A 16650-nucleotide genomic window follows, 5' to 3' on the forward strand; every position below is an offset into this window, starting at 1 on the left:
ACACACACACACACACACACACACACACAAGTAAGTGCCAGTAGGCCCAACTAAAAAAACTTTTGGGGAGTCTTAGGAATAGCAATTTGGGAAACGTGCACCATGCGCCTACTATTTTTTAAAAAAGAAATTAGTCCACTTATGTGCCAATCCCATCATCTTTGGCAGACCTAATGTCATTGTTCTATCAGTGACACCTTGACATCTTTTGTATATATTTAATCTTTTTCTCACCACCTGCCTCTTCTCAGACAGCATGTCCTTAAATCTACATTCATTCCTTAAGCCACTTAGGTGCCAGACGTGTTTTCTCTCCTTTCTCTAAATTTCATTGATTCACAAAGTGTCATTAGTTAAAAATAAAAGAATGGAGGACGAGGGATTTAGCTCAGTGGTTCCGCTGCCTGCCTGGCAAGGACAAGGTCCTGAGTTCAATCCCCAGTACCAAAAATATATATATAACAATAATATAATAATAGAGTGGAAAGTGATATAGCTTGAAAACACTACTAAAAAGATTTAAGAAATTTTAAAGTAAAAAACTAAAAGAAACTAAACTTTAAGAAAAAACTAAAAGAAAAAAAATACCCAAATTACAGTAGTAAAGATTTCAACACTTCTCTCAGTAACTGATTAAAATGTTTCAAAATAAATCACCTTAAAAGTTCTTATCAACCATTTCCACCCAGTAACCATTTACAGAATATTCTCTCAGCAGATCATATTTGTTTGATTGTACACAAGATATTAAAACATATTCTCGGCTATAAAATAAATGTCAACAAGTTTTAAAAGACTAATAAAAAAATTGTATGTGCTTTGTGATCCCTAGAAGTTAATAGTAGAAAGTTATCTGTACAATTTATGAATACTTGAAAGTAAAATAAAAGAATTATTATTTTTTTTTTGGTACCCAGGATCAAACTCGGTGTCCTTGCAATTGCGAGGCAAGAGCGGAACCACTGAGCTAAATCCCTGGCCTCTTTTTTTTTTTGCTTTTTTTCAGACAGGGTTTCACTATGTAGTTGAGACTGACCTGGAACTCACTATGTAGCCAAGGCTGGTCTCAAACTCACATGATCACTCCTGCCTCAGCTTCCGGAGTGCTGGGATTAAAGCCATGCGCCACCACACCCAGCTAATGAATTCTTCAAAACTTCTGGATCAAAGAATAAATGACAAGAGACCTTTAAAGATATTTGGAATTCACTAAAAGCTGAAATATAACAAAAAATTGTAGGGCCCAAGTGAAGTAATGCTAACATGAAAAAAAAAAGTATGACCTTTGATGGCATGTAGAAAAAAGGTGAACCAACAATCTAAGCTTCTTTTTTTTTTTTTTTGGTACCGGGGATCGAACTCAGGTCCTTGCACTTTCAAGGCAGGCCACCGAACCACTGAGCTAAATCCCCGGCCCTAAGCTTCTATCTTAACAAAACAAGAAAAGAATAAATTAGACCCAAATTAAGCATCAGAAAGAAAAAAATAAAGAAACAAATAAATGTAACAAGAAAGTAAATGTAACAGGAAAAATCAACACAACCAAAAACTTTTTTTTTGCAGAGAAATAATCTCGAAACAAACTTCTAGTCAGAAGGCTTAAGGAAAAATGAGAAATCGCAATATGGATATCAGGAATAAAAGAAGATATATCACTATACATTCTATAGTCCCTAAAGGAAAAATAAGAGAACTTTGTGAACAACTATATGCCAAGAAATTGATTTTTTTTTTTTCTGGTACTGGGAATCAAAGCCAGAACATTGCACTTGTAAGGCAAGTGTGGCACCACTGAGCTAAATCCCTGGCCCTAATATTTTTTCTTAAAAGACATAAACTACCAAAGCCTACTTAAGATTAACTATATGAATAGCCCTATATTAAAGAATTTGAATTCTTAATTTGAAACCCAAAAATGACTGCACCAATATGCTTTTCAGTGGTGAATTCTATCAAGCATTTAGGGAAGAAATGATGGAAACAACATATGTATATACTCAATATGCCAACAATTAAAAACAAACTAGCACACAGAATTCAGAAGCATAGTGAAGTAAGTATAGTCCATGATCAAATGGAATTTATTCCAAAAATACAGAGGTAGTTCAACATAAATCAGCTAGGCATAGTGATATACACCTATTTGGGACACTGAGGCAGGAGGATCACCATTGTTGTGGAAAGAATTAGTAAATGACAAGCAGAGACACAGAATGGAAGTAAAATAATAAAAGGTTTATTTTGTCAACAAAAGGCCCATCACACTAAAGCAGTGCCAGTGATTGATCCCCTACTGGGTTACAGCTTCTTTTATGAGGTGTTACAGCCATGACCTCATTCAGGTGGTTACATTTCATTTCTTCAGTTTACCGATACACAAATCAGGATCACAAGACAGTTAATTTTTTGACTTTATAGTTAGGGAGGGCTGGAATTTAGCTCAGTGGCACTGCTTCTGCCTTGCAAGTGCAAGGTCCTGAGTTCGAACCCTGGTACCAAAAAAAAAAAAATGTACTAGTATAACCAATATATGTAAAAGGATCTTGGCTATCCACTCAACTTATTAAAGTTCATGAGACTTGAAAAATATTACCCAACCTAAGCGGTGTAAACAGAAAAATCTATTTCAGATATAATAAAGAAAAACAGAGTTAACAATTATTCTTTCCATCTTGATACCCTTATGGCCATATAGTTTACAGAGGGTTTTATAGCTCAGGGACTGTTATCTTTAAAACTTTGGTCTCAGCCAGGCATGGTGGTGCACACCTGTAATCCCAGCACCCGGGAAGCTGAAGCAGGAGAATCGCTGCGAGTTTGAGACCAGTCTGGGCTGCATAATGAGTTCCAGGTCAGTCTCGACTACATAGTGAGACCCTGTCTCAAAAAAACAAACACAAAAAAAATGTTGGTCTCATCCTGGGATTAGGCTTAGCACCTCAGGCATTTGTTAAGTTTAATTGGGTCTATGTGCCTTCAAGCTTCAATGGTGAGGGCCAGGGATTTGGCTCAGTGGTTCTGCTACCTGCCTCGCAGGTGCAAGGGCCCGAGTTTGATCCTTGGCACCAAAAACAAAAAACAAAAAAAAAAAGATTAAAGCTTCAATGGTGAAACCTCAGGTGCTTTTGTTAAACAAACAAAAAAGCAAATTACAGGAGCAAAAGGCAGCAGTTATTTTCTAACATTTTTTAGGTTTTTAGATTATTTGCAAAAGTTTTCTCTATCATCATAAATTCAAGGCCAGCCTGGGCTACATAGTCAGTTCTTAGACACCCTCAATTACACAGCAAAACCCTGTTTCAAAAAACAAACAAACAAAAGTCAATCAATGTAATACGCCATATTATAGCCATATAATACATAAAAAGATATGTCGGGCATGGTGGTGCACACCTGTAATCCCAGCACTTGGGAGGCTGAGGCAGGAGGATCACTGCAAGTTTGAGACCAGCCTGGGCTCCATAGTGAGTTCCAGAACTACCTAGTGAGACCCTGACTCAAAAAACCAAAAAAATAAAAAATAAATAAAATAAAATCCATATGATATATTGTCTCACTGGACACATAAAAAGCATTTGAAACATACCATATAGATTCACGATTAAACTCTTTGTAAACTAAAAATGAAAGAAACTTCCTTATATTTACAAAGAGCATCTACCAAGAAAAGAATTAAAATTAGCATTACTTGGTGATGAAAGACTCCTGCTAAGATCAGAAATGAGATAAGTAAGTTCAGTTCTATCACTTCTACTCAGAATTGTATTGGAGGCCCTGTACCAAAAAAAAAAAAAGGAATTGTAGTGGAGGATCCAAACAGCAAGCAAGCAAACAAAAAATAGGTTATTAAAAAGAAATAAATAATTTCTTTTATTTGCACAGACATGACCAAATTAAATAGAAAAAAACTCAAGATTTTTTATGCTAAGTAAATTAAATATTTGAAGTTATTTGTTTCCTTTTTTAATGATTAATCAACACATAACTACTGATGAGATTCTGACCAGAATCGAGTAACAAATGTAAGCTTATTAAGTTCATATAATAACAATAAAAACAAAGGTACTTGAGGTTTTGGTGAACTTTTGCATACCTTTAAAATACTCAAAAATTCTCTAACATCTTTTTTTTTTCTTACCTCAACTATCCCTGACATCCCAGTTTTAGATGTCAAAGAACGTAAAATTTATTAAATGGAATCCGTAGATGCACATCTGCTATAGTTTGGATCTCGAACGTCTCCCCAAGGCCCATGTGTTAAAGACTTAGTCCTACAGCAGTGCTGGGAGGTGACAGGCCTTTAGACCGAGGAGATGGAGACTGGCAGGAGGTTCTAGGTTCACTGGGGGTAAGCACTTGAAAAGGATTGTCTCATCCTTGCCTCTTGCTCTGCCTTTTCTTCCCTGCTGCCATGAGATGAGCAGCTTGCTCCACTGCGTACTCCCCACCTCATAATAAAGGTCCCCTCTCTCCCTCCCTCCCTCTCTCTCCATCTGTCTCTCTCTCACTCTCCTTCTCTCTCTCTCTGTTTCTCTCTCTCTCATTCTCCCTTTCTCTCTCTATTTCCCTCTCTTTCTGTCTCTCTCTTGTACCAGGGATCAAACTCAGGATCTTGCACTTGCCCAAACCTTTTCTCTTTTTAAGCTGATTATCTTAGGTATTTTGGTATAGTAATACACCACTAACATAATAACTTAACACCTTAATTGTTAACTATCATAAAGGACATCTTTTCAGATAATGCTCTAATTTTGGCACAAGCAGAGTCGATACATGGAAAACACATCAGTAAGTAGTCATTTATTTATTCATTTTTAACAAACAAAATACAGTTTCCTCAAATGGATAATCAGACAACTACAGAAAGTGTTTTTCTTTTGTTTATTTCTTTGATTAGTTGCTTTTTGTTTTGCAGTACTGAGGATTGAACTCAGGACCCCTGCACTGACCCCTTTTTATTTTTTATTTTGAAACAGGTCTCACTAAGTCACTAAAATACCTCAGCTGTGATCATCTTGCCTTAACCTCCCACAGTGCTGGGATAATACGCATACACCACCACACTCAGCTTGTTTTTTCTCTTGCTTAAATACAAATTACTCATATTCTCTTATGACATTCTATCACTCACCCCACTCCTCTCTGTCTGAGAACTCCTGCTGTGGTCTACTCCTGCTCCTTAATACTTTCCCAGAAAGATAAGTGTAGGAGCCCTACAACAGACCAGATCAGCCACCAAGGTCTTCTCTCAAAGGTGAGCACAAATCCATAACATCTACAAATCCTTACACAATAGAGACTCACAAATCCACAAACCCCATTCTTGGACTGAGAGATGAAAAGAGGAAAGGGTTTAGCAGTAGAGGGAAGAGAGAGCTAACCTGAATTTTATATCCTTATTACCAAATTTCTGAACTTGTACCTGAACATCGTGACCTGTATTTTTGATTTGGGGTGTTTTGTTTTTCGTTATTAGGAATTCCAGAAAAGGCTGAGTGCTGTGATGTTTTTAATCAAGAACTACTGCAGAATATATAGTCATGGAGGACTTTATCGAGTTTTTGAACTAGTTAACTATTGTAAGACTATTAATTAAATCCACCTTGTTCTAATTTCAATCTTTAATTTGCTAGTATATTAGCAGTCCAAGTGTGATGTTAGGCTGGAAATAATGAAAAAAAGAAGGGAAGGATTCTCCAATCATGAAAAATTGGGAAATTATTGCACTAGACTACAAGGTCCTACAAGGGAAAGAGCTAGGTCACCATGACAACCTGAGATATTTTTATTGGGAGAGTTGGTAGGCTCTATTCAAGCATTTTCCAGAATTTGGGGGTAGAAAATGATGTATAAGAACATGTGTGGGAGTTAAGACACACTTCAATTTTTATTTTCATCATTTTTTAGCTTTTCCTTGCAATCTATGTATCACCAAATTCTGTTTAATAAGAGCAAAAGGTCAAAATAGTTTTAGACCCTATAATTACATGTGAATGTTATGAAAAAATATATATATGATTATGTAACTTTAATAATATGAGAGATTTTACAAAGGGTATTTGGTTTCTGGAAGAACAGAAGAAATTTATATCATCCCATAATTCAACATAGATTATTCTACAATGGTATATTCTTCCTCGCCTAGAAAACCTGAAAATATCAGATGAATACAGTGATGCCTTGGTTCACAAATGCTTTTGTTTGCAAACAATTTGGTTCACAAACAGAAGCATTTGCCAAAATTGTGTTGTTGTTTGTAAACCCTGCACTGGATGACAACCACAACTGTAGCCACCTCTTCCAAAATCATACAAGTTAAGTTCGTAAACCAAGGTAAAACTGTACTTCCTTTCTTATTGAAATTATGTTGCATTAGTTTCAATCTAATTTTATATAGTTCTTGTCTTTAAATTTTGCTCTGTAGTCTTTCTGAAAAGATTTACATAAAGTTCTGTTATATGTGTATTATCTATTAATATAAGCTAGTTTAACCAACTTTTATAAATTCAAAATTTTTCATACAAAATTGACAAGAATTTTAGCCTGTTTACATCTATCATTTTATCCTCACAGTATTTCATTAAATAAGTATTGTTATCCCCATTTTACAGATAACTGTGATCAATGATATATGTGCCCAATGCCACAGCTGAGAAGTGCAGAGTCTGTGTTAATACCCAGGACTATTTATATTTACATATAAATATTATACTTTCATATTTACATGTTTATGTTTTATATATTTATATATATATTTGGTCTTTCTCCCTGCTTTCTGGTATATGTTGTGATTTATTTATTTATTTTTATTTAAATTGAATTTATTGGTACATTCTAGGTAGACAGTACAGTTACATTCATTACTGGGATCTTGTACCTTTACATGACAGGTCTTGGTTCTCATTTTTTACCCTTGTCTCCGCCCTCCCTTCACCTCCTCCTCCCCTCCCCACCTACAAACACTTTAATTCCATTTTTACATTTTCTCATATTTTTTATGTTGTGATTTATAATAAGATTTATGGATTTGGTCTTGGTACCTGTTTCCTGGTGCACAACTGCTAAAATCCTTAGAATAATGATAATAGGGATAAATGCCTCTTTGTATACTAATGAATTAACTTGCGGCTGGAGTCGCCTGAAGAGCCTCAGGATGGGTTCCCAGTTGCTGGGGGAATCAACTATGATTAGAACTTTCAGTTCCATCCTCAAACCTTGGTGAAAGGAAAAGTTGTGAAGGTTGAACCAAGACTCCACCTTCCGTTGATTATATCAGTGGCCAGTGATATAATCAATCATACCTATATGACCTTTATTTTAGAAACCCAGAAGGACAGAGCTCAGAGAGCTCCATTATTACTGATCATGGCCAGGGTCCTGGAGGATACAGGCAGGAGAGAACATGGAAACTCCATGCCCCTTCCTACCGACTTTGCCCTGTGCCTCTCATCCATTGGGCTGATTCTCTGTATTCTTTGTAATATTGAAAGTGGCTAAGACCTGGACACACCTGGAAACGTATTCCTTAAATAACAAAGTCTTTAAGTCCTCTTTCAGGAAGTGCCTCTGGAATCCACTCAATGGTGGTTGAGAACCAGTTTTTCAGGAATGCACATGCACAGAGGAAGCCAGCTCGTCAGACCGATGCCTTGTGACATCACAAGCTCAAAATCGTGGTAATGCCCCCTCCCAAAGAGACATGCAACCTATGGAGAGCCATAGTGACCGTCCTTCCCCGCACAAAAGACTCATAAAACTTGCCTTTCTTGCTATCCGTCAACAGGCTTTGTCCATCTCCCTTCCTATATATAAATTCCCTCGATAACAACTGATTGGTATGGCAGATTTGAACTTTATTTCCTCTCTTGTCCTGAATAAATTTGGGGGGCTAAAGATGGTGCCCTATCATTAGCTTGTATGCATGTCAGGCAGTGAGCCCCCCCCCCTTAGCATTATCCCTTATAATGAATGGATAAATGTGAGTAAGGCCTTTCCTTGAGTTATTTGAGTTGCTGTTTTGGGGGCTTAGGGGCTACTTTTTCTAAAAGCACTGACTTTACTGCAGATGTCTGATGGGTAACTAAAAGTCAGATAAAAGCTTGGCATCTCCACCTTTATTTTGTATCTGTCTTTTTGGCTAGCTTAAACTTTGGGTCAGATCCTTGTTCCACTCTGCACGCAGTCATTGAAAGAGCGTTCCTCTAAAACTGGTCATCCTCCCCCTTTATGCCTGAAGTCATCAAGCTAAGAGTTCAGGATTTGCTAGGACATCATATGCAACAGATTATCAACTTCCGGCATGTGCAACATTTTATTCCAGAATGTTATTCAAGTTTTGGGGTGAAAACCCCTGCTCTGGGGGTCCCAACAAACGAAGCTCTGTCACCATCCCAATACCGCAATCAAGGGGATGAGCAGTGAAATAGAACAAAAAAGAGCTTTGATCAGTAGGGCCACGCTAAAATGAACAGATAAAGAGGTTCAGTGACGTAAGATTGTTACTAGCCACTCACGTTCATACATTCAGGTTCTTGTGTTTAATTCAGGCCAAATCGAAGGAGGCTATTTATTTCCATAAAAAGGATTTATTCAGAGCAAGCTCCAAGGAGATTTAAGAACCCATTCACTTCAGATCACCATCTTACCATGTATAAGGTGTACAAGGGTTTTATTTTTGTTTTGGGGGTTTGTTTTTGTTTTTTGAGACAGGGTCTCACTATGTAGTTGAGACTGACCTGGAACTCACTATGTAGCCCAGGCTGGTCTCGAACTCACAGCGATCCGATCCTCCTGCCTCAGCCTCCCGAGTGCTGGGATTACAGGCGTGCCCGGCATGGTGTGCAAGGGTTTTTTATAGCAAGGACCAGTGTGGGGAGGGAATACAGCAAAGTAACAGACCTGCAGACTTGTCTCATCCCTTCTTGGTCCCCACCATCTGCTGCATCACACCCTGCTGAAAGCCCTAGGAGGACCGCCCGCCAAACATGCTGCCTGCCGTGAGCCCACTGCACACAAAAGAGAAGAGCTACTAAGCAAGGAATGGTGAATATGATGGGGCTAATCGGGATATGATAATGGGGATAATGAAGACAGAAATGGGCATATGATAAGATAACAGAATTGCAGACCTGCTTAATACCTTCCTGCATCTCTCCACTTCCTTCAATTCCCCGTGGAAATGAAACTGGACTTCTACCTCCAGCTACAAGCTTTTGTTCAGTCATCCGGGTGGAAGAGAGATGGGGGTGGCTGTCCATTCCCTCAGCCTGAGGAAGCCTGGAAAAGCCACTTGTCTTTAAAGGAAAAAATAACTCTTAAAGTTACATTTTGCCATGCTGGTTATAAGATCTATCTTCAAGGGACTAATTAGGAATTTTCAGGCTTTATTAAGGAGAGGAACACAGGCAAGGACTGTGAGTTTGCACAGCTGGCCGTGTAGGTGATCTGTCAGATGGTGGTCTGGTTGATCATTATCTCAGGCCTAGGTTCTGTGAGCCTCCAGGAAAGTCATCAGTGTTTCAGGGGGTGATTCAGTTTTCATCAAGAGATTATTGCTCCTGCTTATGGGGGGCAGCCTTGGTTTCTCTTAGGGAGTCATTGCATCCATGCTGGGGATTCTATCATTGGGTAACCTGCTCTTTCAGGTTTGGCTGCTCCTTGGGGGTAGTTTTGGTCTCCTGCTATAAAGAGGTTTGTCAATAAGACCTGCTGGTGGTGCAGTTACCTGCCTCGAAAGCGAAAGGCCCCAAGTTCAGTCCCTGGTACCAAAAAACAAACAAACAAACAAACAAAAAAATAAGACCTGCTGTTCTTGGAATCTAAGGTGACTAGAAAAGAGCGGCTCGAAAGGAAAAAAGTTTAAAAGGAAGCTGCAGAGAGGACAAAATGGTATTAAATTAGGCCAGTAACAGCCCTCTTTCAAGACTGCTGCAGTCATGCCTAGAAGTCCCTAGCTATTGCCTTACACCTGAAGGAATGAAGTTCATCTTCCTTTCTGACTTTTTTCTTCTGAGTCATTCTTTCCTGCAGTCACCTCAAATTCCAGGAACTAAATGTCAGATTGTTAGACATCCTGTGACAACAGCTTAAACTACCCCTAGGCGGCAGCAGCTTCTTCCTTACAGCTCACAAGGCTCCACATGACCATCCTGAGGTAATAAGCCACCAGACCAGCCTGACCAATGCTGTCTAACTCTGTGCCCGCCCCTGCTCCTTTTGTTCCTTCCCTATGTATTCTGTTCTTGTTAGTGCCTCAAGGACAAGGCTGAGGATGCTTGGTCCCCTGTGGCTATACTAAGAAAATTCCTTTCCTACTTTATTTTTTCCGTTCTTTTTTTTCTCTTTTTTTTTTTTTTTGTACCAGGGATCGAACTCAGGTCCTTGCACTTGCAAGGCAGGCGGTGGAACCACTGAGCTAAATCCCCAGCACCCGTTATTTTTTTTAAGGCAAGTGATCAGACTTAGTCTCTTGTGACCTCACCCCCACAAAACCAGGCCCCTGCTCTAGCCTAAGACTCCGGTAACAACCCCAAGGAGTGGGTATTATGAACTCGCAATTTCTACCTGATTGATCAGAAATACAGGTCACAACCTGAGACTCTTGGCCAACTTGTACAGAGGAATCTTGTAGGACTGAGCACTTAACTTATGGTGGTACACACCGGTAATCCCAGCACCAAGGGTGGCTAAAACAGGAGGCTCACAAGTTTGAGTCCCACCCAGGTAATTTAGTGAAACCCTGTCTCAAAACTTGGAACTCTTCCCCGAATTTTTTAAAAGAGCTGTGGATGGATTGGGACTGCAGATATAGCTCAGCAGCATAGCACCTGCCTGGCAAGTGTGAGGTCCTGAGGTCGATTCCTGGTACCAAAAAGAAAATGCTGTGGATGTAGCTCTGTGGCATTTAGGTTCAGTTCCCAGTACCCCAAGGGGGGTAGACATTATTTCAGGACATTACATAATATAATATTTCTCTGGCTAGTATATGTCATAGATATGGTTTTTGTTGGTGGGCTTTTTCTTTGTTTTTAAAATAGTATTTCTCAGACTGACCTCAAACTCTTGATTCTCATGCCTCAGTCTAATAGAAATAAAAATACCTGATACAGAGAGAAAACGTGCAAATCAAAAAATACATCATTGATAGATAAGAATGCATGATATACATCTATCCTTTGGCCCCACTTAACTGCTTGTATTCTATATTGACTATTTGACTGCTGAACAGTTCTCTCCCTTATTTATTGTACAAATAGTGAACTTTTAAATTTCTATAGTAAGAGAGACTTTTCTATATTTTAAATTATTGTTATCTGATGTTAATAAATCTAGGCTGTGTGGTCCTTTAGAAATGTAGCCATTAAAATAAACACTCAATAGAGAAGATACATGTTCAGTATGTTTGTTTTGTGGTTTCCAGAACAATTTATTCATTAAAACTATTCAATATGCCATCAACCGTTTTCCTGTATGTATTGTGCTGATAAGTAAACACTGAGCCGGGGATTTCGCTCAGTGGTTCCACCGCCTGCTTCGCAGGCATAAGGTCCTGAGTTCAATCCCCGGTACCAAAAAAAAAAAAAAAAAAAAATCACAGACACTGAGAAGATTTAACAAGTTGGTCATTTAATAAGTCTGAATTCATTTTCACCACATGGTATCATACACAGTCATCTGTTGAAACAAATTTCTTTTTTTTTTAACAGATATCAGTTTTTAAAAGTCATAGATACTGTGAGTTCTGTATAAACTGGTGGACAGCGTTACTGCCTTAGTTTTGACTTACAAGCTCAACTTCATTGCAGAACAAAGAATGTAGACCAAAGAAAGCATAATTGTAAGAAAGCACACTCATACAGAACAGTATTGTTTCTATCCTTTGAAGTTTTCTGAATGGACGGGTTCAGGCCTCATCCAACTGTGAAAAGACAACTTAATGAACAGATGGAAACTGTAGAAAATGTAATTAACTTCAATCATAATAGCTTAAATAGCACTCTATTACTAATGACTATTTGAAATAACTTGTTTTTGAACCCCCAAGGAGGTGCACACATTCTTGTGTACCCAGCCATGCCACCCTCCACTGGGGGGTCAGTACAATTCCAACAGAAACTTTAGCTTTAGGAAGAGTCACAAGCATTTAAAAGAATGGCTTTAATCATCGTGTTAGCTAAGTGGGGAAAAGCTTGCTTTAATTAAATATGTATCATACCCGTGATCCTGGCAAGGGTGAGGATTAGTTTTATTGTTAATGGCTATAAAAACTAGTTTGGCAATCTCTGTACAAGAATTAATTGTTTATAGAGGTCTATTTTTCTGTTGAATGAGAGACAACAGAAAATCTGGTTGTTAGTCTTTTTTGCTTATTATTCTATTTCTAATTCAACCCAAAAATTTCACATCCAATAGGAAAGAGAACAACTCTTTGATATCCAGACTGGTGAATCTTTATGCTTTTCTGTTTACTCTTGACTCATAGTTGAAACTATATCATCAAAGCCATAAATTCTCAATATGTCTGTGTGTCTATAATTCATAAAGGTCTTATGGCCTCACATAAATGTGAGGTGTTGTTATACCTCTGAAAGATATTAATTAAATTATATGATTTATTTCATTAAAGGAGCTCTGTTCTTACCAATGATTGGTGTGGATCTTAGCAGTGTATGAGGCAGAAATCAGAAATGAGCCAGTTCTTGAGCCATTTCTCTACTGCTGATGACCCTCTTTTTCAGGGTCCTATAAAGGGCGGGGTCCCTGTATGGGCTTCCCAATTTTACCGATCAGCTGAGGGTTCTTGCTCAAATCATATAGAAATCATGAACTGGCAGAGTGCATCTCTTTTAGTGTTAACAACCTGGAGCTTGAATCTCAGATCTTTTAGGGTTAGCATCCTTCCTTGCTTCTTGGAGTAACCAGCTACTATAGGTCTTGGGATCTCTTGGCCACTGGAGAGGGTGACTGCCAACAATTCTCTGACACTTTCTACTGATCTCTGCTGCTAACCATCTTCAGTGTTCCCAGCTCCAGCTACTAGCTGCTTTTGTTGTCAGTGGTCTTTGGTATTACCAGCTCTTAATGTACCAGTTTAATGTGCTCTAGTGAGGATAGAAATCATAAATAGGTAAAAGTATGCCATCTGAAAGGGGATTTATTCGGATGTATACTGCAGCATATGGGGGGAAGCCAATGTACAGAGATTGCCAAACGGTCAGACTGTAAGGACAAATTTTATTTATTGCCCTTTGCCGCACTCGGTCTCCTAATTAATTTGGCTCGATCTGCTAAAAGAACGTCCACCAGCCTTAAATAAATACAAAAGGGGAAGTTTATTGAAGGATATGCGCATACAGAAAACAAAAGTAAGAATGGAGAGGACAAAGAAAGAGGAGAGTCCTCTAACAGCAAGAGGGACTCCTCCGCTGGGAACCGGCTTGCCAAGGAGCCATGTGACCCCGCCGGGCCTGGCGTGACTGAGGACGAAGCGGACATGGGGAGCAGAGGCCACAGGCTTGCGGGAAGAGGGATTGTCCTTGGGGGCAGCCCCCGCTGGCCCGGGCACTCATCCAGGCCAGCGCCAGTGAGAGCAGAGGTGTCCTGTGGAACGCTCCAGGGCCGCCTGATCTGTAGCCCAGGCTGGTCTCGAGCTCACAGCGATCCTCCTGCCTCAGCCTCCGGAGTCCTGGGACTACAGGCGTGCGCCACCACGCCCGGCTCTATGAGGAGTTTTGAAACAACTAGCGCGCAGGTCGGACAGATCAGGCGGCCCTGGAGCGTTCCACAAGACACCTCTGCTCTCACTGGCGCTGGCCTGGATGAGTGCTAATAGGCCAGACTGTGTTTCTTCATATGCTAATTGCTACCTTGGTTAACAGCCCGCCCAGGGGCAAATGGTTTGACAAAAGGTGATGGTAGAACATTTCCTGCATGAGATAAGCAATGTGTTTGCAATCTTGTTCTGTGAATTCCCTGACTTGTTGTTTAGAAAAACCTTATAAAAAGTACCTCAGCCCCTGAGCAGTTGCCTCTCTGAGCTACCTGGCTCTGGGAGTGCCGTCTGGCCAGACTAATAAAGGTATATTTACCATCTAGCCTGGTGTGTTCCTTCCTGGGTTTCTCGTTTCTCCGTCGAGCTCCCGAAGCCTCGCTGGGTGTTAGGGCCCAGCATCGTGGAGGCCTTTCTGGCTGTTCACGCTCCGTGGAGTGGAAGCCCCTGAGCAGTTGCCTCTCTGAGCTACCTGGCTCTGGGAGTGCCGTCTGGCCAGACTAATAAAGGTATATTTACCATCTAGCCTGGTGTGTTCCTTCCTGGGTTTCTCGTTTCTCCGTCGAGCTCCCGAAGCCTCGCTGGGTGTTAGGGCCCAGCATCGTGGAGGCCTTTCTGGCTGTTCACGCTCCGTGGAGTGGAAGTGAGACTTTAAGTCTTACAGTGTGAGAAGAAATACTGTGGATTGAATCCAGCCAGAGTTTTCACACTGAGCTACGTCTCAGCCCCTTTTAATTTTGAGACAGTCTTGCTAAATCACTGCATCATCCAGCCTTGACCCCTCTGCCTCAGCCTTCCAGAGTGCTTAGACTGTATCATGGCATGTACTGTATGTATCACAATGTGCAGTTTCTCCACATTTTCATTGACTTTTTTTTCTTATTGGAATGGACCTCAAGCATAGCTCTTGGAGGGGCTTGCTGCCTGGTAAGCAGGGAAGCCAGAGCTATGACACAGTCTTTGCAGTCTTTGCAAAACAAAAGAGCTTTATTGTGCAGCTGAGCCAGCTTGGAGGCCAGGAGCTGAAAATTCAAAATCTGCCTCCCCCAGTCAATCCTGGTAGTGGGAGACTTCACAGGGAGGGAAAGGGAAGAAGCTGCCTGTCAGTGGAATGACCCTGTGAGAAGCATGTGTCTATTCTGGAGGGGGATGGCTGTGTTCTGCAGAGGGCACATTGTTGACTACAATGACATGCTGGCTTTTCCTGTTCAGGTTCATTCTTGAAACGCCAGTTCCAAATCCTTAGAAGTGCTGTAAAAGGCCTAGAGGCTTTCCCAGAAGACGAGAGAAGGAATTTATGTCCAACCGTGGGAGGGCTTGGGCCCCACGCCCCATTTCACAATTAAGTGTTCCTAATTCAAATGATAAAATGGGTTGTAGTGCTGTTGATGCTGAGTTCCGAGTTAATGAATTAACACAAAATATTAAATAAATCTTTAAATAAACACACATTAAAAACAAGTTATGTATCGATTGGTTCATCACCTGATCAGAGGCCCATAGATAACTAGCCCTATGTTTTCCTTACAGTTGAGTATTCATTAATTCAGTGTTCTCAGCAATTTTATAGAACCTAAACACTGTGAGTAATGAAAATAACTATACACCGAGGGAAAAGTATTTTTCAAAATCAACACAAAGGGAAAAAAAGCCTTTCCAACTGTTAGGCTTAGAGTCTAGACGCCTCTCCCCAAAGCCTCCCGGAGCTTTTCAGAGGTTACAGAATCTAGCGTGCATGATAGATGCCTGGTACAATGCTAAACTCGAGGGCACTAGGATTATGGGTGCGAGTGCTACCCATCTGAATAAGACAAAAGGAGCAGAAAGACTTCCTCTGTTGCTTTGCTACCTTCAGTCGACTTCTAGGAATTGTTGCCTCCCTTGCCACCCTGCCTTGGGGCTAGCCCATTACGGACTGAAACCTCTACAAACTGTGAGCTAAATAAACCTTTCCTCCTTTAACTTTGGGTGCTGGGTATTTTGTCTCAGCAAGGATAGAAAAGTAAATAAGACACCAAGAAACGTATACAGTCCTCTACCAAATACCCCATGAAAGCAGCGATCCTGCCTCCTCTCTCTACTTTATTCTTTCTCAGTGTTCTCTCTCTCACTCTTCCGTTCAATATTTTCCAAGAATCTATACTTTATACTAGATTTGATAGTGACGGACCCTCAACACACATGAACATTTATAAAATGTATTCTGTGGACGCATTACCACAAAATGTTCCATGGGAACTCAGAAAAGGATATTTTCTCAAATTGGGCATTCACCATTTGAATCTTCCCATTGCATTATAAAAAGGTAGGATTACATACATCATACATAATATATAAAGAATATATTACGAATCTTATCTCCCATTATAAAGAGGCAAAATTACATATATCATCTACATCTATCTATATAATTTATCTGTATATCTATAATCTTAGCTCTCATACACGAACCTACCCATAGGTCTTAAAAAAGCTGCCCCGACTTTTAATTCTCTCTGTGTCTTTAAGAGGAAAGTCAGGAATCTAGCCCTACTCGGAATTGGCTCCCCGGCTGCACACGCTGTGCGCATGCTCTGTAACGCAAACCGGAGTTCGTTCAGAGTTCAGCCTCTTCCCGGGCAAGATGGCGGCCTGGCCGGCGGCGGGACTGCAGCTCCCAGCATGCCTCGCAGCCGGGCCGCGACCCGGGACTCCGAGTGATGGGGACCTTGGGGAGCTTTAGGCCGGCGAGCGTGCAGTAGATTTTTTTTTGTGTGCGTGGAGCGCGGGGCCTGGGAACTGGACGCCCACGGAGGGAAAGATGGAAGCTTGGCGCTGTGTGAGGAGGGGCTACGGCCGCTGTGTGGTGGGCAGAGGCCGGTCAGTAGGGCTGTGGCCGGAGG

General features: G+C 40.5%; 1 protein-coding gene across 5 annotated transcripts in view; it reads left to right on the forward strand.

The window, feature by feature from the left end:
- The first annotated feature begins 16342 nt into the window (after positions 1-16342).
- Angel2 (angel homolog 2) overlaps positions 16343-16650 on the forward strand; it is a 16283-nt gene continuing 15975 nt past the window's right edge. For 2 of the 5 annotated variants that reach the window (XM_010642542.1, XM_010642549.1), the window contains exon 1: positions 16343-16627. In XM_010642542.1, coding sequence (XP_010640844.1) covers positions 16569-16627 — 59 coding nt within the window. In that variant the 5' untranslated portion in view covers positions 16343-16568. The remainder of the gene's footprint in view (positions 16628-16650) is intronic. The other 3 variants (XM_010642548.1, XM_010642552.3, XM_010642551.3) reach the window with 3 other exon arrangements.

The sequence above is a fragment of the Fukomys damarensis genome, unplaced genomic scaffold (genome assembly GCF_012274545.1).
Source record: "Fukomys damarensis isolate Sample0158 unplaced genomic scaffold, DMR_v1.0_HiC HiC_scaffold_11, whole genome shotgun sequence".
Taxonomy (NCBI): Eukaryota; Metazoa; Chordata; class Mammalia; order Rodentia; family Bathyergidae; genus Fukomys; species Fukomys damarensis.